At 50.6% G+C, this 19,017-nt stretch overlaps 1 protein-coding gene across 1 annotated transcript; it reads right to left on the minus strand.

Moving 5' to 3' along the window:
* Positions 1 to 10,376: 10,376 nt before the first annotated feature.
* Positions 10,377 to 18,778, minus strand: LOC144238424 (vasoactive intestinal polypeptide receptor 1-like). The gene is made up of 3 exons (XM_077772228.1): positions 18,675 to 18,778; positions 12,772 to 12,900; positions 10,377 to 11,788 (listed from the first exon to the last, which is right to left on the minus strand). Exons 1-3 carry the CDS (start codon positions 18,684 to 18,686, stop codon positions 11,597 to 11,599), a joined length of 333 nt encoding a protein of 110 aa, XP_077628354.1. The 5' UTR covers positions 18,687 to 18,778; the 3' UTR covers positions 10,377 to 11,596.
* Between the last annotated feature and the right edge of the window lie 239 nt (positions 18,779 to 19,017).

Raw genomic sequence — 19,017 nt, forward strand, 5'->3', positions numbered from 1 at the left:
TAAGCGAAAGTCGGACGCTTAACCGACTAAGCCACCCAGGCGCCCCTCATGAGTAATTCTTAAGATACTTTTCAGGGTGTTTGGCAACCTAAAATTTTGACGTTTTGCTTAAGTGAAAAATTAAATTAAGTTATTCAGATATTGAAGTCTCTTCCCAATCAAATAGAATGCTGAAGCATTGCTTACTAAACAGAAGTTTATGCTTCTGGATTCTTATTAAATACATACATACAACTAAAAATATTTAAATCCATGTTTATGCTTAATGGATTCATAAGCCTACCATTGAAAAAAATTTCTGATGGAACAGATAATTCACATTTGGTCACTACTTGGTGTTCACTGGAGACTACAGCTAAGAGTTAAAATAATGCTAAATGTAGTTAAAACTAATAAAAATAAAAAATAATTAAAACAACTCTGTATGTAAAAAATAAGAGATATAAAAAATAAATATAAGATATGGAGATATATTTTTGTTGACGGTAAAAGAAAGTAATTTTGTCCTAAATGAGACTGGTTACTTAGAGAAAAAATGGCTTGGGACAAAATCTAATTTAAAAAAATTGTAAAGGATTTATGAAAGAAAAACTTTAAAAAGAAAATTCTATGTGTGGGCAGGAAGGACTAAGGCTAAAATAAATAAATTTTAAAAGTACACGGGGTTAAGTTTAAAATTCTTCTTCCTTTGATCCAAAGGCTGGAAAATGACGGCAATACTCTTGTTGCCAGCCTCCAAACTCCTCCACATTTGTGCTGTTCCTGGTTAGCAGAGAAGTGGATGCCTATAGCAAATAAAGGATGGATGATATATAAAGGGCTTTTACTAAGATACATGAAAGCCACTTTACTGAAGTTAGACCATTGTATACCACAAATGAATAGCCACATGGCTGAAACAGATAGATGTGGGCATTGCTGAAAAAGGCAGGGGAATAGAACCTAACTTTGGCCCTTTAGCCCCCTGCCTCAACGACCAATGATCAGTATGTAAGTTACTGCCGAGCCAAAAAAATAAAAATAAATGAGTGCATCCTACAACAACCACAGGAAAAAAAAATTTTTTTTGTTAATGGTAATAAATAAATAAGTGGGGAAGTAAATAAGTAAATATAATTTTAACAAAAAGGGAAAACAACAGGGCAACATGCCCCTTCTAAGTTGTTGTACTTACACCTTGATTGGATTTACCCATTCTTTATAATCCCCAAGGCCAAATCATTGTGAAATAAACATATATCACGCTCAAAAGACATGTTAAAAAATAAAAAGATAAAATAATCAATAAAAAGACCTCTGGCCGTCTGCATTACAACCTCAGTTCCTTCTTGATCGTGCAATGATTATTCTTGATGTTTTAAATCTTAATCCTTAAGGCCTTACAGTAGCAGCTGAGTGACATTCTTCAAAATAAGATAAACCCTCTCACCCTATGGTGCTAGGCAAAAGCCCTGAAGGTGGAGGCACATGGACTGGACCCACTAAACTTCTCACCTGCTTGTGTTCTTTCAGATTCCGGACTTACCATGGCATCATGGAGACTGCCAGGATATCTTGCAGTGAACCAGGACATCCAGAGAATTACTCTGAGTGAGCGGCCACCAACCCCCTTCTTCAAGATGGAAGAAGCCTTGGGGTGCCAGGGTGGCTCAGTCGGTTAAGCATCGGACTTGAGCTCAGGTCATGATCTCAAGGTACGTGGGTTTGAAACCCGTGTTGGGCTCTGTGCTGACAGCTAGCTCAGAGCCTGGAGCCTGTATCAAATTCTGTGTCTCTCTCTCTGACCGTCCCCTGCTAACGCTCTCTCTCTCTCTGTCTCTCTCTGTCTCTCTCTGTCTCTCTCGCTCTCTCTCTCAGAAATAAATAAAACATTTATAATTTTTTTAAAAAAAGATGGAAGAAGCCACGTCATGGACGTCTCATCCTGAAGCCACTCCACAAACGCAAGTCCTTGCCCCTGATATAACATGGGAAAGTGTTAAATGCCTGTCCAACCAGGCTGGCATCCTCTTACGAACACTGATATCACATACACCCCTAATTCACATCGGATGACCATGATTTCTGTCATTAACCAAAACTTTGATATGTGTAACCCCGATTATATTCCTTGCCCTCATTTGTCCAGGCCAAACTCAATATTCATATTGTGCTCATCTTCCGTAACACACCTATATCTGATAACTTNAGGATGGATGATATATAAAGGGCTTTTACTAAGATACATGAAAGCCACTTTACTGAAGTTAGACCATTGTATACCACAAATGAATAGCCACATGGCTGAAACAGATAGATGTGGGCATTGCTGAAAAAGGCAGGGGAATAGAACCTAACTTTGGCCCTTTAGCCCCCTGCCTCAACGACCAATGATCAGTATGTAAGTTACTGCCGAGCCAAAAAAATAAAAATAAATGAATGCATCCTACAACAACCACAGGAAAAAAAAATTTTTTTTGTTAATGGTAATAAATAAATAAGTGGGGAAGTAAATAAGTAAATATAATTTTAACAAAAAGGGAAAACAACAGGGCAACATGCCCCTTCTAAGTTGTTGTACTTACACCTTGATTGGATTTACCCATTCTTTATAATCCCCAAGGCCAAATCATTGTGAAATAAACATATATCACGCTCAAAAGACATGTTAAAAAATAAAAAGATAAAATAATCAATAAAAAGACCTCTGGCCGTCTGCATTACAACCTCAGTTCCTTCTTGATCGTGCAATGATTATTCTTGATGTTTTAAATCTTAATCCTTAAGGCCTTACAGTAGCAGCTGAGTGACATTCTTCAAAATAAGATAAACCCTCTCACCCTATGGTGCTAGGCAAAAGCCCTGAAGGTGGAGGCACATGGACTGGACCCACTAAACTTCTCACCTGCTTGTGTTCTTTCAGATTCCGGACTTACCATGGCATCATNATAAACCAATGATGGAAATGCAGCATGCTCAATCAACTCAATGAAAACAACACTGTGCAGATTGCACAAGGTAGCGATCTTGCTTCTCTGGGTTAGTCATGTAGGAAAAGACGTCTGGAAGTTTGAAGGAAGTGTTATATACCCAAATGTGTGACGAACCCTGTGGCAAACCCTGCATTCAATTAACACATTTTCCACGAGGTTACTAATGTTGGAAAACTGATGCAGCGACCAATGATAGAAGAGCAGTATTCTCATCTGGGTGAATCCACACTGTGGGGAATGCAGCATTCAGTTACCATCTTGTTTCAGCATGTGATTCATGTTTGAAAACACATTCATTGAAGTTCGAGGTAAATGTGATACGCTCAGCTCTGTGAATGAACACTGTGTGGAAGCCAACAATGAACTAACATCTAGTTTCACTTGTGTTAGTAATGTTGAAAAACAGATGCTGAGACCAAGGATGGAAGTGCAGTATGTTCAGCTCTGAGAAACAACAGGGTGAGGAATGCAGCATTGAGTTACCTACCATCTTGTTTCACAAAGGATTCACGTTGGAAACACATGCATGGTGGTATGAGCTAAGTGTTATACCACACTGATACTCAGCTAACAGTTTCTGCCCAGGGTTCCTCCGAAGCCATGGTGGGGGACACCTGCAGGAACCCACTTGACAACTCCTGCACAGAAAGACTTTGACATGGGCAGACATTGAGTGATAGATGGTAGGATTCAGGAGTTAATGCTATCCTGACCCTGCCTGCTTCTCATAGAGGATCCCAGTAGACACACCAGGGACCAGTGCAATAACACCACCATTTTTGCTTTCCTATTTCCCTGTTTCACACTTCTCTGTCTCCAATTCCTATTTCTTGACCACAGACTCTTGTGTCAGGCTCTCTTTCTGGCAACACGGGCTACAAGACCACCTGAGCCTTGTGCTAGAAATGACCTATTGGCACCCAGTCTCCCTGTTTGCCCCNCCGTATTCCTGTGTGCTGCAGGGGCTGGAAGGCTGAAGACTACCTTTCCCAGGCCCCCCTTGCTGGATGCAACTGCTCCCCCAGAGGAACGCAGTTATGCTCACCAATACCCGCTACTGCTCCACCAAAGGGAAGCACCGGAGGCGTGAGCTGGAAGGTAGAGGGAGGCAGAGGCCATTCTACCTGCAGTGTGCTGGCTGCTGGCTGGGATCTGGCAGACCGGAGTTTTCATGGCAGAGGACGCTATGTTCNCAGACAGGATTTTTCATGGCAGCGGACGCTATGTTCCTTCCATTTTTTTGTCACCACTTAATGGATGTGCAACTAGGATGCTGCAAGAATTTCCTGCAAGGTGGTAGCTGGGATAGTGTGACCTACCACAGGGCAGAAGTGTGCCCTCACCTCCAAGCTTCCAGATCTTTCTACATTTAATTCCCTACATTGACTATCTTTCTGTACAAAATACCTAGAGTGTTTTCTGTTTCCTGCACTTATCCTTGACTGGTTGGGCCTCCTCACCTCTACCATATACTATCCCACCAGGCTCAGATGGAGGGATGTTGAAAGGCCACATATTTACCCAAAGAAACATCTAGAAAGAGCCAGCAGCCATCCCCCCATTCTTCCTTACTAGATCAACTTTCCTTCTGGAAGTTGGCTTGGGTATGTGACCCGGTCCTGGCCCAGGAACCTGAGGGAAGTGTGTATAAGATGCATTCTGGGATAGTTTATCTTCCTGATAAATGGAGACACACAGGAAACATTCTCTCTGGCACTAGATGGAGTTCTGTGAGAACATGATGCTTGGGATCGTGACAGCCATCTTGCAATCATGAGGGGATAAGTCTGTGGATGAAAGTCAACATACTGAGAATGGTAGAGGGGACAGACAGAAATACTAGGTTGAGCCACAGCATTAACCCTGGAGTTGCATGCTTTTACTAGGCATCACCCAGGTGGGACCCTTTCCCTCTGAACCACATAGAGGCCGGCTCAGAACACGTCAGTTTCTTCCATGCTGACATGCTGGAACCCAGGGATACTGGGNTGCAGTATGTTCAGCTCTGAGAAACAACAGGGTGAGGAATGCAGCATTGAGTTACCTACCATCTTGTTTCACAAAGGATTCACGTTGGAAACACATGCATGGTGGTATGAGCTAAGTGTTATACCACACTGATACTCAGCTAACAGTTTCTGCCCAGGGTTCCTCCGAAGCCATGGTGGGGGACACCTGCAGGAACCCACTTGACAACTCCTGCACAGAAAGACTTTGACATGGGCAGACATTGAGTGATAGATGGTAGGATTCAGGAGTTAATGCTATCCTGACCCTGCCTGCTTCTCATAGAGGATCCCAGTAGACACACCAGGGACCAGTGCAATAACACCACCATTTTTGCTTTCCTATTTCCCTGTTTCACACTTCTCTGTCTCCAATTCCTATTTCTTGACCACAGACTCTTGTGTCAGGCTCTCTTTCTGGCAACACGGGCTACAAGACCACCTGAGCCTTGTGCTAGAAATGACCTATTGGCACCCAGTCTCCCTGTTTGCCCCGTCCATATTCCTGTGTGTTGCAGGGACTGGAAGGCTGAAGACTACCTTTCCCAGAGCCCCCACCCCCCCACCCCTTGCTGGATGCAACCGCTCCACCAGAGGAAGGCAGTTATGCTCACCAACACCCGCTACTGCTCCACCAGAGGGAAGCACCGTAGGGGTGAGCTGGAGGTAGAGGGAGGCAGAGGCCATTCTTCCTGCAGTGTGGTGGCTGCTGGCTGGGATCTGGCAGACAGGATTTTTCATGGCAGCGGACGCTATGTTCCTTCCATTTTTTTGTCACCACTTAATGGATGTGCAACTAGGATGCTGCAAGAATTTCCTGCAAGGTGGTAGCTGGGATAGTGTGACCTACCACAGGGCAAAAGTGTGCCCTCACCTCCAAGCTTCCAGATCTTTCTACATTTAATTCCCTACATTGACTATCTTTCTGTACAAAATACCTAGAGTGTTTTCTGTTTCCTTCACTTATCCTTGACTGGTTGGGCCTCCTCACCTCTACCATATACTATCCCACCAGGCTCAGATGGAGGGATGTTGAAAGGCCACATATTTACCCAAAGAAACATCTAGAAAGAGCCAGCAGCCATCCCCCCATTCTTCCTTACTAGATCAACTTTCCTTCTGGAAGTTGGCTTGGGTATGTGACCCGGTCCTGGCCCAGGAACCTGAGGGAAGTGTGTATAAGATGCATTCTGGGATAGTTTATCTTCCTGATAAATGGAGACACACAGGAAACATTCTCTCTGGCACTAGATGGAGTTCTGTGAGAACATGATGCTTGGGATCGTGACAGCCATCTTGCAATCATGAGGGGATAAGTCTGTGGATGAAAGTCAACATACTGAGAATGGTAGAGGGGACAGACAGAAAATACTAGGTTGAGCCACAGCATTAACCCTGGAGTTGCTTGCTTTTATTAGGCATCACCCAGGTGGGACCCTTCCATCTGAACCACATAGAGGTAGGTTCAGAACATGTCAGTTTCTTCCATACTGACATGCTGGAACCCAGGGATACTGGGACTTCAAAGAGCTGGACTTGGACCAGAGTGAGGCAAGCGACGCATTTGCCTCAGATGCAAATTTTTAGGAGGTAGCAATAAAGTCAGGAATCAGAATCAGAATAAACAATATTATAGTGCAATATTTCAAAAAATCAAAGCTAATATAAAAAAGATCCAATGAACAAAATACCATGATTTTTATAAAGAGACTAAAGAATCAGTGTCTCCTGCTAGGTCTGCTCAGCTTGTGATTCCCCTCAGGGCCCTCTTGATGAATCTCACCTATGTCAATCCATATAGTGAAGCAGGGCTCTAGGGTTTTGAGACCTGGGTCCATGGACTGGCTGTGCCAAAGACTTGATGATTCTAAGCAATCCCCTTCCCTTCTCTGGACTCTGGTTACCCCATCTGTCCTGCATGGAGGCTAAGGCATTGTCAAGATGGTCTCCTCACCCGTCTTCCTCATCCCCATGGCCTGCTGAGGTTATTGTCCCTCTCCTTGGGAGGCTGTGTCTCCTGGGCCATCGACTCCTGGCTATTAATATCTCCACCATCCCCGGCCTGATCAGGGTGTTTAATGACTGCCAGCTGTGGCTCTGGCCCCCTCCCTTGGGAGAGAAAAGAGCAGTTCCTGTTCCCACATGGGGGAGCTAGGAGGAGGCAGGGTCATTGCTCAGGAAAACAGGCCCTGGGCAAGTGGTGGGAACAGAGGGGCTGACTCTGTCTCCTCATCCTGCTGGGCCCAGCACTGCCCAATGGAGGTGCCTGCAGATACAGACTCCCTGTGCCCCTGCCCTGTGGGGGCTGCCCCGGCCTCCCCACCCTTGTCTGGGCCTTGTCCCTTTCAATCCTGATTTCAGTAGCCTTGGGGCTCTCCCCAGACATCCCCACAGACATTACATTCAGCATGTCCCCAACCAGGTCACCATCTCCCCACATCCCCTCCTCTTCCTCCTCGCTTACCTGGATGATGGACTGCCAACTTTTCCTCAGCTTGCCCCTGGGGCCCTTCTCAGCAGCCAGGGTGGCCTGCCCCAAGTCCACCTCATCCCCATGGCCTCATTTAAGAAGCCTCCACTAGGTTCCTGCAACTAAGGGCCCACCCCAGGTACCTGCTTACTTGGATTTGGGTGTCCCTGACACACATCATGCTCCCTTTGGCCCTAGAGACACCTGCTTAGTCCTTGGAGACAACCTGATGTCTCTTCACCAGGGAAGCTGCTCCCTATTCATTCAGCCGGCACACTGACCACCATCCTTGTTCAGCCTGTGTCCCAGAGTGGTAGGTACTGTCCACATGGTGACCTCTGCTGTCGAACTGATGGTGGCCTTCTGCACCAGGATGGAGGGGGCTCCTTGCTCCTTTTTCCAGGAGGTGCCCAGCTGAGTTAACTGGTCTTTGCCCTCAGGAACTGGGGTCAGGGCTCAGTCAAGTGACAGGACCTAGTCTGTGCCCTAAAGGCCCAACTTTACAGCTGAGATTGGGACAGGAATCACTGTGTGCCATGGAAGTCAGGGGACTGGGTCTAAAGACCAGGCTCTGGGTCTCCCTAATCCTAGGCTGTCCCTGGCGTCACCTATCCTGTGGCCTCACTACTTCTTCCCTCTTGTATTTCACTCTGAAGTAGAGTTGAGGAGAGAGGTCTGTGTCACCTGGCCTCCCGTGGAGGGGCCTGAACGTTTGGGGCCCCCAACCTTGGTGAAGTCCTTGAGGTACCCAGCAGGTGGCACTAGAGATGAGCTGGACTGGCCTGACAAGTGCTTTGCAAGGCAGGAAAGGGACAGGACTGGGGAGGTTGGAGGGAAGAAGGTGTGTAGGAGAAATCTGCTCGTGGTTGCCCCACTCTCACAGGCAGCTTGGGATGTCTACCCATGGCATCTACCCGCCTGAGACCGTATTTCAGCTTCTTTCTATTCCTGAATGCCCGACACTGGACTTTTCACCTACTCTCAGGGCAGGACCTCACCAGTATTCTTCCTTTTGCTGGATCTCTCCATGTTTGCTTCACTTGCCACAGTCCTGGCTGATGAATCTGGTCTCCTCTGGGCTCTCTCCTTTCCCCTGAAGCTATGCCTCACTAACGGTGGGATTTCAGGCACTGTGGTGGATGGGCTGGGTCTAGCTTGGTCTGGTGGTCCTTCCTGTCCTTCCCATACCTCAGGCAGCCTGTGGGATCACTGATTTGGAAGGCAAGGTGCTGCCCTTTCCTCTACAAATGCCCCACTTCTTGGATCTGTGAACTCCTCCCATTTCTGTTTTCCCTCCTCCCCTTACCCTCTTCCACCAGCCTGAGCTCATCCCTCAGTTCCCGAGAACGATTCCTTATTCTCTCAGCCTCCATCTTCTCTGCATCCCCTGGCCCCCAGTCAGCTTGGGGATCTCCCTCCCATTGCTGTCCTCCCCGAGCCCAGAGGACACAGCAGGTGGCAGAGGGCTCTGTGCAGCCCCTTCCTCATTAGCCACTCATGCCGTAGCCAGGAGCTAAGCCTAGCTATCCATCAGGTGGAAAAACTGAGGCCCAGAGATACAAGAAACTGTTCAAGATCTATGAACACATCTGAATTAGAATTGGGACTAAAAGAGTAGGGCTGGGTCTTCTGGACCTTACTAGTAGACAACATCTCTGGAACCAGTTTAGAGAGGGACTGAGCTGGGGGGTGGCCAGGGAGGGAAATCAGAGAGAGAGAGAGAGAGACTTGGTCCAGCTGGGAGAGAGGAGGAGCATGGCCATCCTGTTTGGTCCTGATATCTTATCCCCTGTCCCTTGGAGTAGTAGGGATAGGAGGCTCTCTCGGGGAAGAATAGAACAAGTTCCAGGTGACCCAAGTGCCCATGCCCAGCTCTCCTCACCCCATCAGTGGTCACCACCATTGGCCTGGGCAGAGGAATGGATGGTGAGTGCTGAGAATGCTCTCTCCAGTAGGCCAGTGTGCGCCTGAAACCAAAGCTAGGGACATTCCTTCCTCTGTCCTACAGCTGACCATGCACAGGGAAGGGATGGCACGCGACTCTAGATGGAGTTTGCCACAGTCAGACCTGCTGGGCCACTGATCCAAGGGTATGTGCCTGGGACTACCCCTGGTCACTCTGATGCTGGCCTGACCCCTGACTCAGGCCCCCCATAGGCTGCTGGGTTGGTTGGGACTGTCATTTGGTGATGGGTTCTGGGATGGTACTGAGTAAGCTTTGAAGGAGACTTGTAAGCAGATCTGAGGCTTTGCCAGCTTTTTCTAGCTTCCTTTTACCAGTTGGCATCCCTCTCCCGCTCCCAAACAAGACAAGCCCCCTGCAGGTTTGCAGGAAGTGGAAGCCAAGGGGTCAGGCAATGGCTTTGGAGACCTCTTGCTAATTGAAATCATTGACTTTGTCTTACTGCCTGGGTCGTACTGGCTCTGTCACTCATTTTGGTGACATTTGCTCTGTCCTCTATCTCCTCTTAGCTAAACCCTGGGCAGTTCAACATGGTCACCTCATACCCCATGCACACCTGTCTGCAGGAATCACTGTGGCCTGCAAAATGCTCCCATTTAACCATTTCTGGGATTGTGGGCAGCTTGGGCAGCTGTTTGGTACTGATCTAATAGAATTGCCTCCTCTTGGCTGGATCTAGAAGGTCAGGGGACACAATGAGAACCACGTATAACTTCACCACTCTCAGAAGACATGGAACATCACTCAATGAGACATGAGTCGAATATGTTTAGAAGTCTGTGTTTCTCACCTGAAGTGTAGGATTCTCATCCCAAGCCAGAGGGGTGGTGACATCAGGGTTCAGTGATGCTTGTGACCTTCCCTTCTCTGAATGTGGGGAAATGGCCAAAAGTTGAGAGCTGGTCTTCATTTTAGGTCACGAGGAACATCAACCACCAGGGAAACCAAGCCAATTCAACCCAACATTTATTGTTACACGGCCTGTTTACAGTCCTGAGGGTGTCTTCTGGCTGAAGCATGGGCAGGAAGCCATGTGGCCACAGGGTGCAGGGTTGACACAGGATGTCATGACCACCAGGCTCTTGTCCAGACAATATACAGGCTCAAGGACTTCCCAGCCATACTCCAGTGTGGCTCCGGTGGGAATGGGGTTGCAGGGATGGTGGCCATAACATAACTAAGAGGATGAAGCTTGTTACAATATATAAAAAGCAGGAGTTAAGAATTTGTGCCTTTGCTTTCTCATCTGACAGATCTGAGATCAAGCCCTCTCTGTGTGACAAGGCGAAGTACCTCTCTGTGAGAGAGGTTTCCTGACCTGTTAAATAGGGACAGTCGTTCCCATCTTGCTGGGTTGATGTGAGGATTAAGGGGCCCATGAGTGCACATCTCTCAGCCTGATCCTAATCGTTGGCACACCTGGTGGGCAGCCAAGGGGCACTCCCACTGCTTATAGAGATGGGAGGGCTGGTGGCAGTCCCAACCATTCCAGCCACCCTGGGACCACTTCACTACAGCAGGGATTATGTAGATACCTGTGCCCCCTAAACTGAACTCTCTGTAAAACCACGCCTGCCTGAAGCAGAGAACCTCCTCCACTCGGAGGAGCTAACTGCTCAGAAGACGACGACGGGGGAGGTGATTGCATCTTGGAAGAGATGTCTTAATGATAATGATGCGTAACTTGAAGAAACTTGACAGGAACGGTGGAACTTCAGGCCCTGTTGAGGTGATGGTGGCAGCGGGTGACCTTTAGGTGCAAGATCTTTGTGTCCTCGACACCTGTCATGTTCCCACATTCATTGTCCGGGAATGGGCCACTGCCTACGTTGGACGGCGCCTGAGAGCTACCAGTGCCGAGTCAGGTGAGAGCATGTAGGTTTCTTGCCCCTGATTGCTGGACGAGGACTCTGAGGGCTGAGCTCCACCCTACATCTTCCTAGGTCGGAGCACCCAGCACCCCTACTTGCAGAGAAGCGGCTCCTGCGTCTGTGCACCCTACTCTCCTCAGGAAAGCGCAAGGGCAGAGTTCTTTAGGGGCGTCCAGACAGTAGCCTGGGGACCAGGTCAGCCTTTGAGCCCAGGGCTGGGGCTGGTGTCCCCCGGGCAGGCCTCGGTGCCCGGTGCCACCCCGGGGTGGGAGGTGCGGAAGGAACGGCTGGTGGGGGCCCATGGGCGCTGGCGGTCAGACCAGGGAGACTTCAGCCTGGAAGCTGGAAGAACGGCATGCGCCCGGGCTGACGCAGGTCAGAATGGAGACCTGCCTGCTGCACGTGACCCTGGTGCTGCCTCCAGAAGGGTGCTGGTATTTGGGGTCCGAGCCCAAGAAGCCCTGCAGGTGCCAACACCTCCACTTCCACAGCAACTCCACCTGCACCTGGGAAAAGGGAGGTATTCAAGTCCGCTCCTAGGAAGCCTCCTCCATGGCTGACTGGGCTGCTCTGGATTGAGGGTGTTGAGCCAGCCAGTCAGATCCTCTAGGGGAGTCTAAATTGAGAGACCCAGATGCTACCTTGGCTAGTGCACAGTGCACTAGGGATAGGGGTTAAATCAAGGCCTTGGAGGAGGTAGGTGGGGAGGTAGGAGGCAGAGAGAAGATCAGAGAATGAGGTCTGGGGAGGGGGAGGGGAGCTGCCCCCGGGGTGGCCGAATCCCCATTCTTCTGAACACTGCCCTCCAGCTCACACGAGCTCTTCTGAGTGGATAGATTTCTGTGCTTTGTAACCAGGGCTCCACAGTAACTCAGCCTCCACTGGCTGTCCACCCCCTTTCCCTTATCTCCACTTGCCACTTAACCAAACCAATGTGCACACGAATCCCAGGTGTCCCAAGTGTGTGTGTGTGCGCGTGTGTGTGTGTGTGTGTTAACATGCAAATTCTAAGTCAGCAGATCTGGGGGGCAGAGGGCAGAAATCAGCATTTTTAACAAGATCCTAGTTATGGGCCATCACCTATTTTCTAGTCTGAGAACCACACTTGGAGTCTTAAGATTTAACCCATCCTTGCTCTGCACATATCCCATTTGTGTTTCTGGATCTTGAAACCTGAGTGCTATTGCCTGGTCCCCACAGTCTGGGAGTGGCTTACCTCACCATTGAGGAAGCAGTACGGGATGGCCACCACAAAACCCTAGGGAGGAAGTGGGGGGGTGAGGTAGACAGATTCCAGGAGACCCCAGCCCCTGTGCCACCCCTGTCCCTGTCCTTATGTTCCTCTGATTAACCAAAGGGCTAAGCATACAGTAGGTCTTAATCAAGACTTATTACAGTGGGGGAAAAATGGAATCCAGTGGCAAGGGTCCAAGACTCCAATTCCCTTAAAGCCCAGAGAAGAACACAGACTTTGGTTGATGGTTCATACCTGGAAAGACCCCATGACGAGCTCAAAGACCATTTTCACCTCAGCTGTAAAGTTGTTGGGAAAGAAGGCGACATGATGTAGTGCACTCCCAACAGGGGAATCAGAAGAAGAGTAGATTTGGCGAGCCCCCTGGGGACAAGGGAAGGACAGACAGTGGGTACAGGAGGTAGGGACAATGATCGGGGTGTGAGGATGGGCTCCTGGCTTCCAGAAGTACTATGTGCCGATGTGTTCCTGTTCCATATCTGCAGTGCCTCTATCCTCATCCCTCTCCCCGCCACCTCCGGGTCTCCTAGCCTAAAGGGAAGCATAAAGGAGAAGGAAACTCTCTTTTCTCACCTTTCTGGAGGAGGGACCATAAAGGAGGCCAGTGTTGAACCTCGAGGATGAAACCTAGTATTTCAGGCTCTGTGGCAGCCAAGGGAGAGATGCTCTCAGCCTACAGGAGGTCTTGGTTCCCTCTCTCCTGGTCTCAGCTTTCCTAATCTTTACAGTGGGATACATGTATGCTCAACATGAAAAATTATGGAAACAAGGGTCCACTGGCAACTCAGAACTGCTTTGGGTGTTATTAAGTGCAGTGCATCCACAAGAAACTAATTCTCTACTAGGGATGAGGACATTTGGGAAGGAAAACTTTGTAATTGGGGTGCTGACCACATGTGCCCAAGGCCACTTGGGAGAATGCTGAGCTCTCCAGTTTAGTACAGCTCTGTCTTTGGCTTCTCTGTTGTCCACTTCTCTAGAAGTTGCCACTTTTTCTGAGATTGCGTCCCTCCCTCCGATCCTCCCCATACCCATGCACACACTCTCAGCAGGCTCTGAAGGACCAGCTCTTCCTCCACCAGCCTTGTGTGCTTGACAGGGTCGATATTTATCACAAATGACTCATTCCTCTCATCCCTCTCCTATGGAGCAGGGTTCATCCTGGTCAGGCCTCCCAGCCACCTGACCTCAGAGCTGGCCCAGGCAGTGTGAGCTCACAGTTCCCTGGCTGGGAGAGGTCTGAGGGGCAGGAGGTTTCCGCCTTGATCTCTTCTGCCTTGGCAGTCAGTCCAGGGAAGCCTAGTCCTGGGCCTGAGGTCCCACGGCCTGGCCCCTCCTGCTCCTTCCTGGACCTGGTTCCCAGCCATGCCAAGATCCTAAGCACTGCCCACCCCTCTTTGCCCACAATTCTATCCCACATGCCCGAGGCTGACAGATGGTGGCTTTCTTTAAATTGAAGGCTTATGGGGAGTTGGAGAGTGGGAACTGACAGCCCCTCAGCGGGGAGCTCTATCTCCTGTTCCCTCTGCCCCCTGCCTGCCAACAGCTGTTCAGTTTCTATCTCACCCATGTGGACCTGGTGATGACCAGCTTCCTTTGCCTCAAAGTCAAGCCCTTTGGAACAGTTTTCCATTGGGGCAAACTGGGCCCTGCAGGCAAAGCAGAGGATAAGGATGCACAGGTCTATTGTACTGCCTCCGGACAGGCTACAGACCCCATTCTCAGACTGGAAGGGAAGTTCCTCCTACGCACGCAGCGGGGGAGAATGCCATCACACCAGGAACATGAGTCTTAGTCTCATCAGAGAGAATCACCAGATTTCAGAATAGAATCCTAAATCCAGCAGCTGGTGAGGTTCTAGCTAAGAATCTTAGAACCACAGCACAAGACTCTCCCAAGAGAAGCCAGGCCAAGAGTAGTCCAGAATCCCAGGACTGGGAAGCCCTCATGGGACACTTCAGGGTTGTCCCGTCTCTGCAGCACCAATAATCAGTCTTCTATTCCCATCTGACAGCATGCAGACCCCTACTCACCTCCCCACAGCCACCCTGTCCATGTTTCTTTAGTTCTGTCTTCAAGCCCTGTTCTCATGAAAACCTTCCTGTTTCCACAGTCCTCCCAAGAGCAGAGGGCAGCCCACACACCTTTCCAAGCAAGGAGCATGACCACTGTCCCAGGCACACTGTGCCCTCCCCCTGCCATGGCCATGTGCTTCCCACCCTTGAAGAGGAGGGAGTGTCAGTTTCCTCACCTGCAAAATGTGGACAGTTTATATGGGACTCTGTGGATGACATAAGATGATGTGTGGAAACCCCTTAGCACACACCTGGCATGGACTCCTGAGTCCTGAATGCGGCAACCTCGTTGTTCAGCTGGGGGCTTCCCCAGGGCATGCATCTACTGTGTCCCTTTTCTGTGCCAGGCACATGCCAGGGACTGGGCACATGGTGTGAATAGGGCACAGGTTATCTGTTGTCTTCTCAAGCTCTCTGGCTTGGCAGCAGATAAATAAGTGTGTGGGCCTAGGTCTCTTTCCACTGTGAGGTTCTGGAGGAAGCAGGAGGAAGGAAGAGGCACTGGGCTGGGGTGGTGCCTGATTTGGGAGCCCTTCCCTGTGCAGGCCTCTCAACCTCACTGCTGCAGGAGGCTCCCAGCATGAGACAGAAGTCCTCCTGCGGGCCCTGCTCAGCCCCCCAGCTCCCTCACTGCAGCCCAGGCAGGCTTCAACCAGACAGTCAGTAAACCACAGCCCCAGATCTAAGGAGCCTACTGTGGGTCCCGCCCAGGACCTGATCCTTGTGTCAACATCCCTCACCAGCCTGGGGCAAGTAGAAAAAGGGGACAAGTCCAAATCAGCCAGCCTTGAAGTTGGGATACTAATACCTCAAGTTTTGAGCTCCACTCTCACCAAAAGGACCAGAGTTCCATGGGCCAGGCCTGTGACATAGCCGGCACCTGGGACCATCATGAATTAGGTGGCCCATCTGAATCTACACAGAAGCTTCTCATGCCTTCTGTGGGGAGAGGGGCAACAAATATTACTGTGTGAAAGCTAGCGATTAGGAGTTATTATTAGTTTCACTAAAAGAGGGCAATTCCAAGGCTGAGAGAGGTTGGGTGACCTGCCCATGGTCACACAGCAAGGAAGCATAAGGCTCGGGATACAGACTTGGGTTAGCCTGACTCTGCACCTTTCTGAGCTACCAGACTGGCTGAAGGTGCGCCCTGTTCCCTGGGACTCTGGCTGCCCTGGGGATCCAGGGAAGGCAGGGGGGATCAGGGCTGGGTGACCTCATTGAAGAGCCCTGGGGCTGTGGCCCATGTCTCAATGGGAACTGTTCCTGAGGAGATCCCCCACTATGGGGCCCCAAGACGCAGCCTGAACTTGCATGTGATATGTAAGAGTCTCTTCCTGCTCACCACGTCATGAAAAGGAGTCACAGCCACCCCTCCACTCCTCCTGGGGCCCTCCATGTGAAAAGCACAGCTCAGTGACTAAAGGTAGAAATTGGGCATTCCTTTCCTTCTCTCTCTGTCTCCCCCAACTCTCCCTCAGCCACCAGTCCTGTCCCAGACTCCCTTCCTCACCACCACCACCATCTCACCTCTCTGGAAGTAGGGTAGCTCCCTAGAGGGCTGCTTTAATTGGCAGATGCATGGTTTTGCCTGTTCAGGGTCTGGGCACCTCTGATGGGCTAGGACTCACCCAGATCCCCTTCCCTGGGGGAGGTTTAATTGTTTCTTTGCAACCCTGCCAGTCCCATAGATTTTTCAGGAAACNGGCCAAGAAAATGCTAGCGCACCTTGGGGGCTCGGTTGGTTAAGCGTCAGACTCTTGACATTGGCTCAGGTGATGATCTCACAGTTCGAGAGTTTGGGCCCCAAGTTGGGCTCTGTGCTGACAAGTGTGGAACCTGGTTGGGACTCTCTCTCGTGCGCACAGGCGTGTGCGCACTCTCGCTCTGCCACTCTTTCTCTGCCTCTCCCCCACTCATGCTCGCTCACTCTCTCAAAATAAATAAGTAAACTTAAAAAAATTTTTTTTAAATCAGAAAAAAAATGCTGGCTGCCTGGAGAGCCTGTTGTCTTGGGTTGGACCTCAGGAATCTTCTCTGTGTGCCTGAGAGATTGGCCCCACAGGCCCCACCACACATGTCCCCAGGCCCACAGAGAAACAGGGCTCTTCTTGGCCATGTGTACTCCCTCAACAAGCAAGACAGCCTGGAGACCAGGCTGGGGTTAGTGAGGCAGGGTGGGGGCTTCCGCTGTGCTGTTTTATAGATATGTGTGCACCAAGAGACACACACAGACCAGCACTCCCAGGCACAAAGAACCACAGTCATACATGCATATATACGTACACGAATGCTTCCTTGGACATGGGAAGACCAGACACAAGCAAACAGAGGCACAGACAGACATGCAGCTCACAAACACGCACACATAGACATGAGTGGGCACAGCACAGATATTCACACTCGTACATCCACGATCACACACAGACGACACACAGAGACACAGCGCAGCAGGCAAACATATCCAGGCATGTCCAGGCTTATGCAGACACATGCTCCTGACACACAAAGACACTCAGAGTCAGACATCGAGCTTGCAGACCCCAGAGGCCCAGGCAGCTCCAGATGGACATGAGCCGGGAGCACACACCTAGATGTGCATGAACAGGCCTAGAGCCCCACCCACACAAGGTCATGGGCAGACTCACTTGCCCTCGTCTGGATCCCAGGCTGCCTTCCCAGTGACAGGATTTTGGCACCCAACAGGCACCCTGTGCCAGCAATTACCTCACTAGGATCATGAAGCTGGCTCTCCCTCGGGGCATAGGAGGCAGTGCCATGGGGGTCCTAGATTTGGGGTCTGGGCGTCTCTGGGGTATTTGCAACCCTGGATCCTACTGTTGGGGGTTGCTGAGGATGGTCCACCATGTCTCCTGCCTCTCTGACCTGGAGGGTAGGGCTGGGTGCAGAGGCAGTGGGTGGTCTGGCCACCCCTCACCCAGGTCTCAGGCCTAAGGCCTCAGGCGACAGGAGCCTATCCTTCCTCAAGAGCTGAGGGGGGGGGAGGGAAGGGGGCAGTAAAGGCCATCTGTGAGGCTACACACACTGACTTCTGGTGCAGGAAGCAGATTCTGGGCACTAGGGCCAAGAAAGAGGGATCCAGGAAGGGTTGCATAACTGTCAGTCTCTGAGAAGTGACAGGAGACAGGGGAGCTTGGGACATGTAAAGATGTTCCTGCTCCGAGCAAGGCTGTTACACAACTGCAAGTTTGGCCTCGGGGAGGTGACCTGATAGAGAGGCCCAGAGCAGGCACATCCACCCAACTGCTCCAGCCCTACTCTGCCCTCAGTGAGCCTTGAACTCCATACCCTCCCCCAATCCTGAGGGGCAGTCTGCCTAGGCACCTCCCACCGTCCCAGCCTCTCTGCTTCTCCACAGCCTGCCCACCCTTTAGAATCTGTCCCAAGGGTACTTTTCAAAGGAAGGCTCCAGAATCCCTCCCATTCCTATCTCAGCTGTGGTGTGGGGCACCGGGCTGGGGTCAGTCATCAGAAGTGCTGGCCTTGCTGGCTCAGAGAACTTGGGCAGCCTCCACCTGAAGGTGTCTCTGGCGCCACCCGTCAGGCCCTCATGCTACCAGGCCAGAGCTCTCCCACACCCGAGCTGGGCCTGCACATGCTCGGCCTCTGAGTGTGACTGTGACTTGTCTCACCAGCTGCACAATGAGCAGGTGGTTCATCTGGCCTGCTGACGGTGGGTTGGGATGGAGAGGGAAGCCTGTGTGCCTCAAGGCCTATGTGTGTGGTGGCACCTCTGGGTGCAGAGCTGGGAGTTGGGAGGAAAAAGCTGGGCCTCAGAACCCCCAGTTTAGTGTGTTCTCCTTGGCTCACAGCAGGACACTTCCAGACCTGGGGCAGATGATGGGATTGGAGAGGCCCATTAGGACTTCCTACTTCCCTGCCCCCCAGCTTCCAGCGGCATCCTCTCCTCACCGCCAGCAGCTCTGTGACGCTATTCCCATCTGATACATGCAGGAGGAATGTGCCCTGGATCTGGGCTCATCGGGTGAGGAGAGCAGGGCTCCCTGGGGGTGTGTGGGCTCTCCTCCTGCAGGGCCTCACCTGCCGTGTCATTCTCCTGCTGGGCCTCCTCCAGGCACTGCTTGTGCTGCACCTCAATCAGCTGCAGGTAGTAACATTCCTCCTGCTGCAGGATGGTTGCATGGGTGCCCTGGGGAACAGAGAAATGGAGAGGACCCGTCAGCCTCATCCACGGCCTACCTCTCATCCACAGACTCTAGGAGCATGAAAGTCAACAGGGCCTGTCACTTGACTGACCCAAGTTCTAGATGGAACCCCAATCCCAACCTCAGACTAAAACCCAACCCTGACGTGTATTGGACCCAGAGCTCTTGACCGTAGTCCCCAAGGCTGGGTCTGCCTTGAGGGCCCTGTTGTAGCTTCC

The sequence above is a fragment of the Crocuta crocuta genome, unplaced genomic scaffold (genome assembly GCF_008692635.1).
Source record: "Crocuta crocuta isolate KB4526 unplaced genomic scaffold, BGI_CrCroc_1.0 scaffold3799, whole genome shotgun sequence".
In the NCBI taxonomy this organism is placed as follows: domain Eukaryota; kingdom Metazoa; phylum Chordata; class Mammalia; order Carnivora; family Hyaenidae; genus Crocuta; species Crocuta crocuta.

Bases quoted from the DNA above. Each gene is read 5' to 3' on its own strand.
- LOC144238424 (XM_077772228.1), bottom strand. The intron at 11,789-12,771 runs GTATGAACCATC...CCCTTTTCCCAG, and splicing joins TCGTCATGGGGTCTTTCCAG to GTGCAGGTGGAGTTGCTGTG.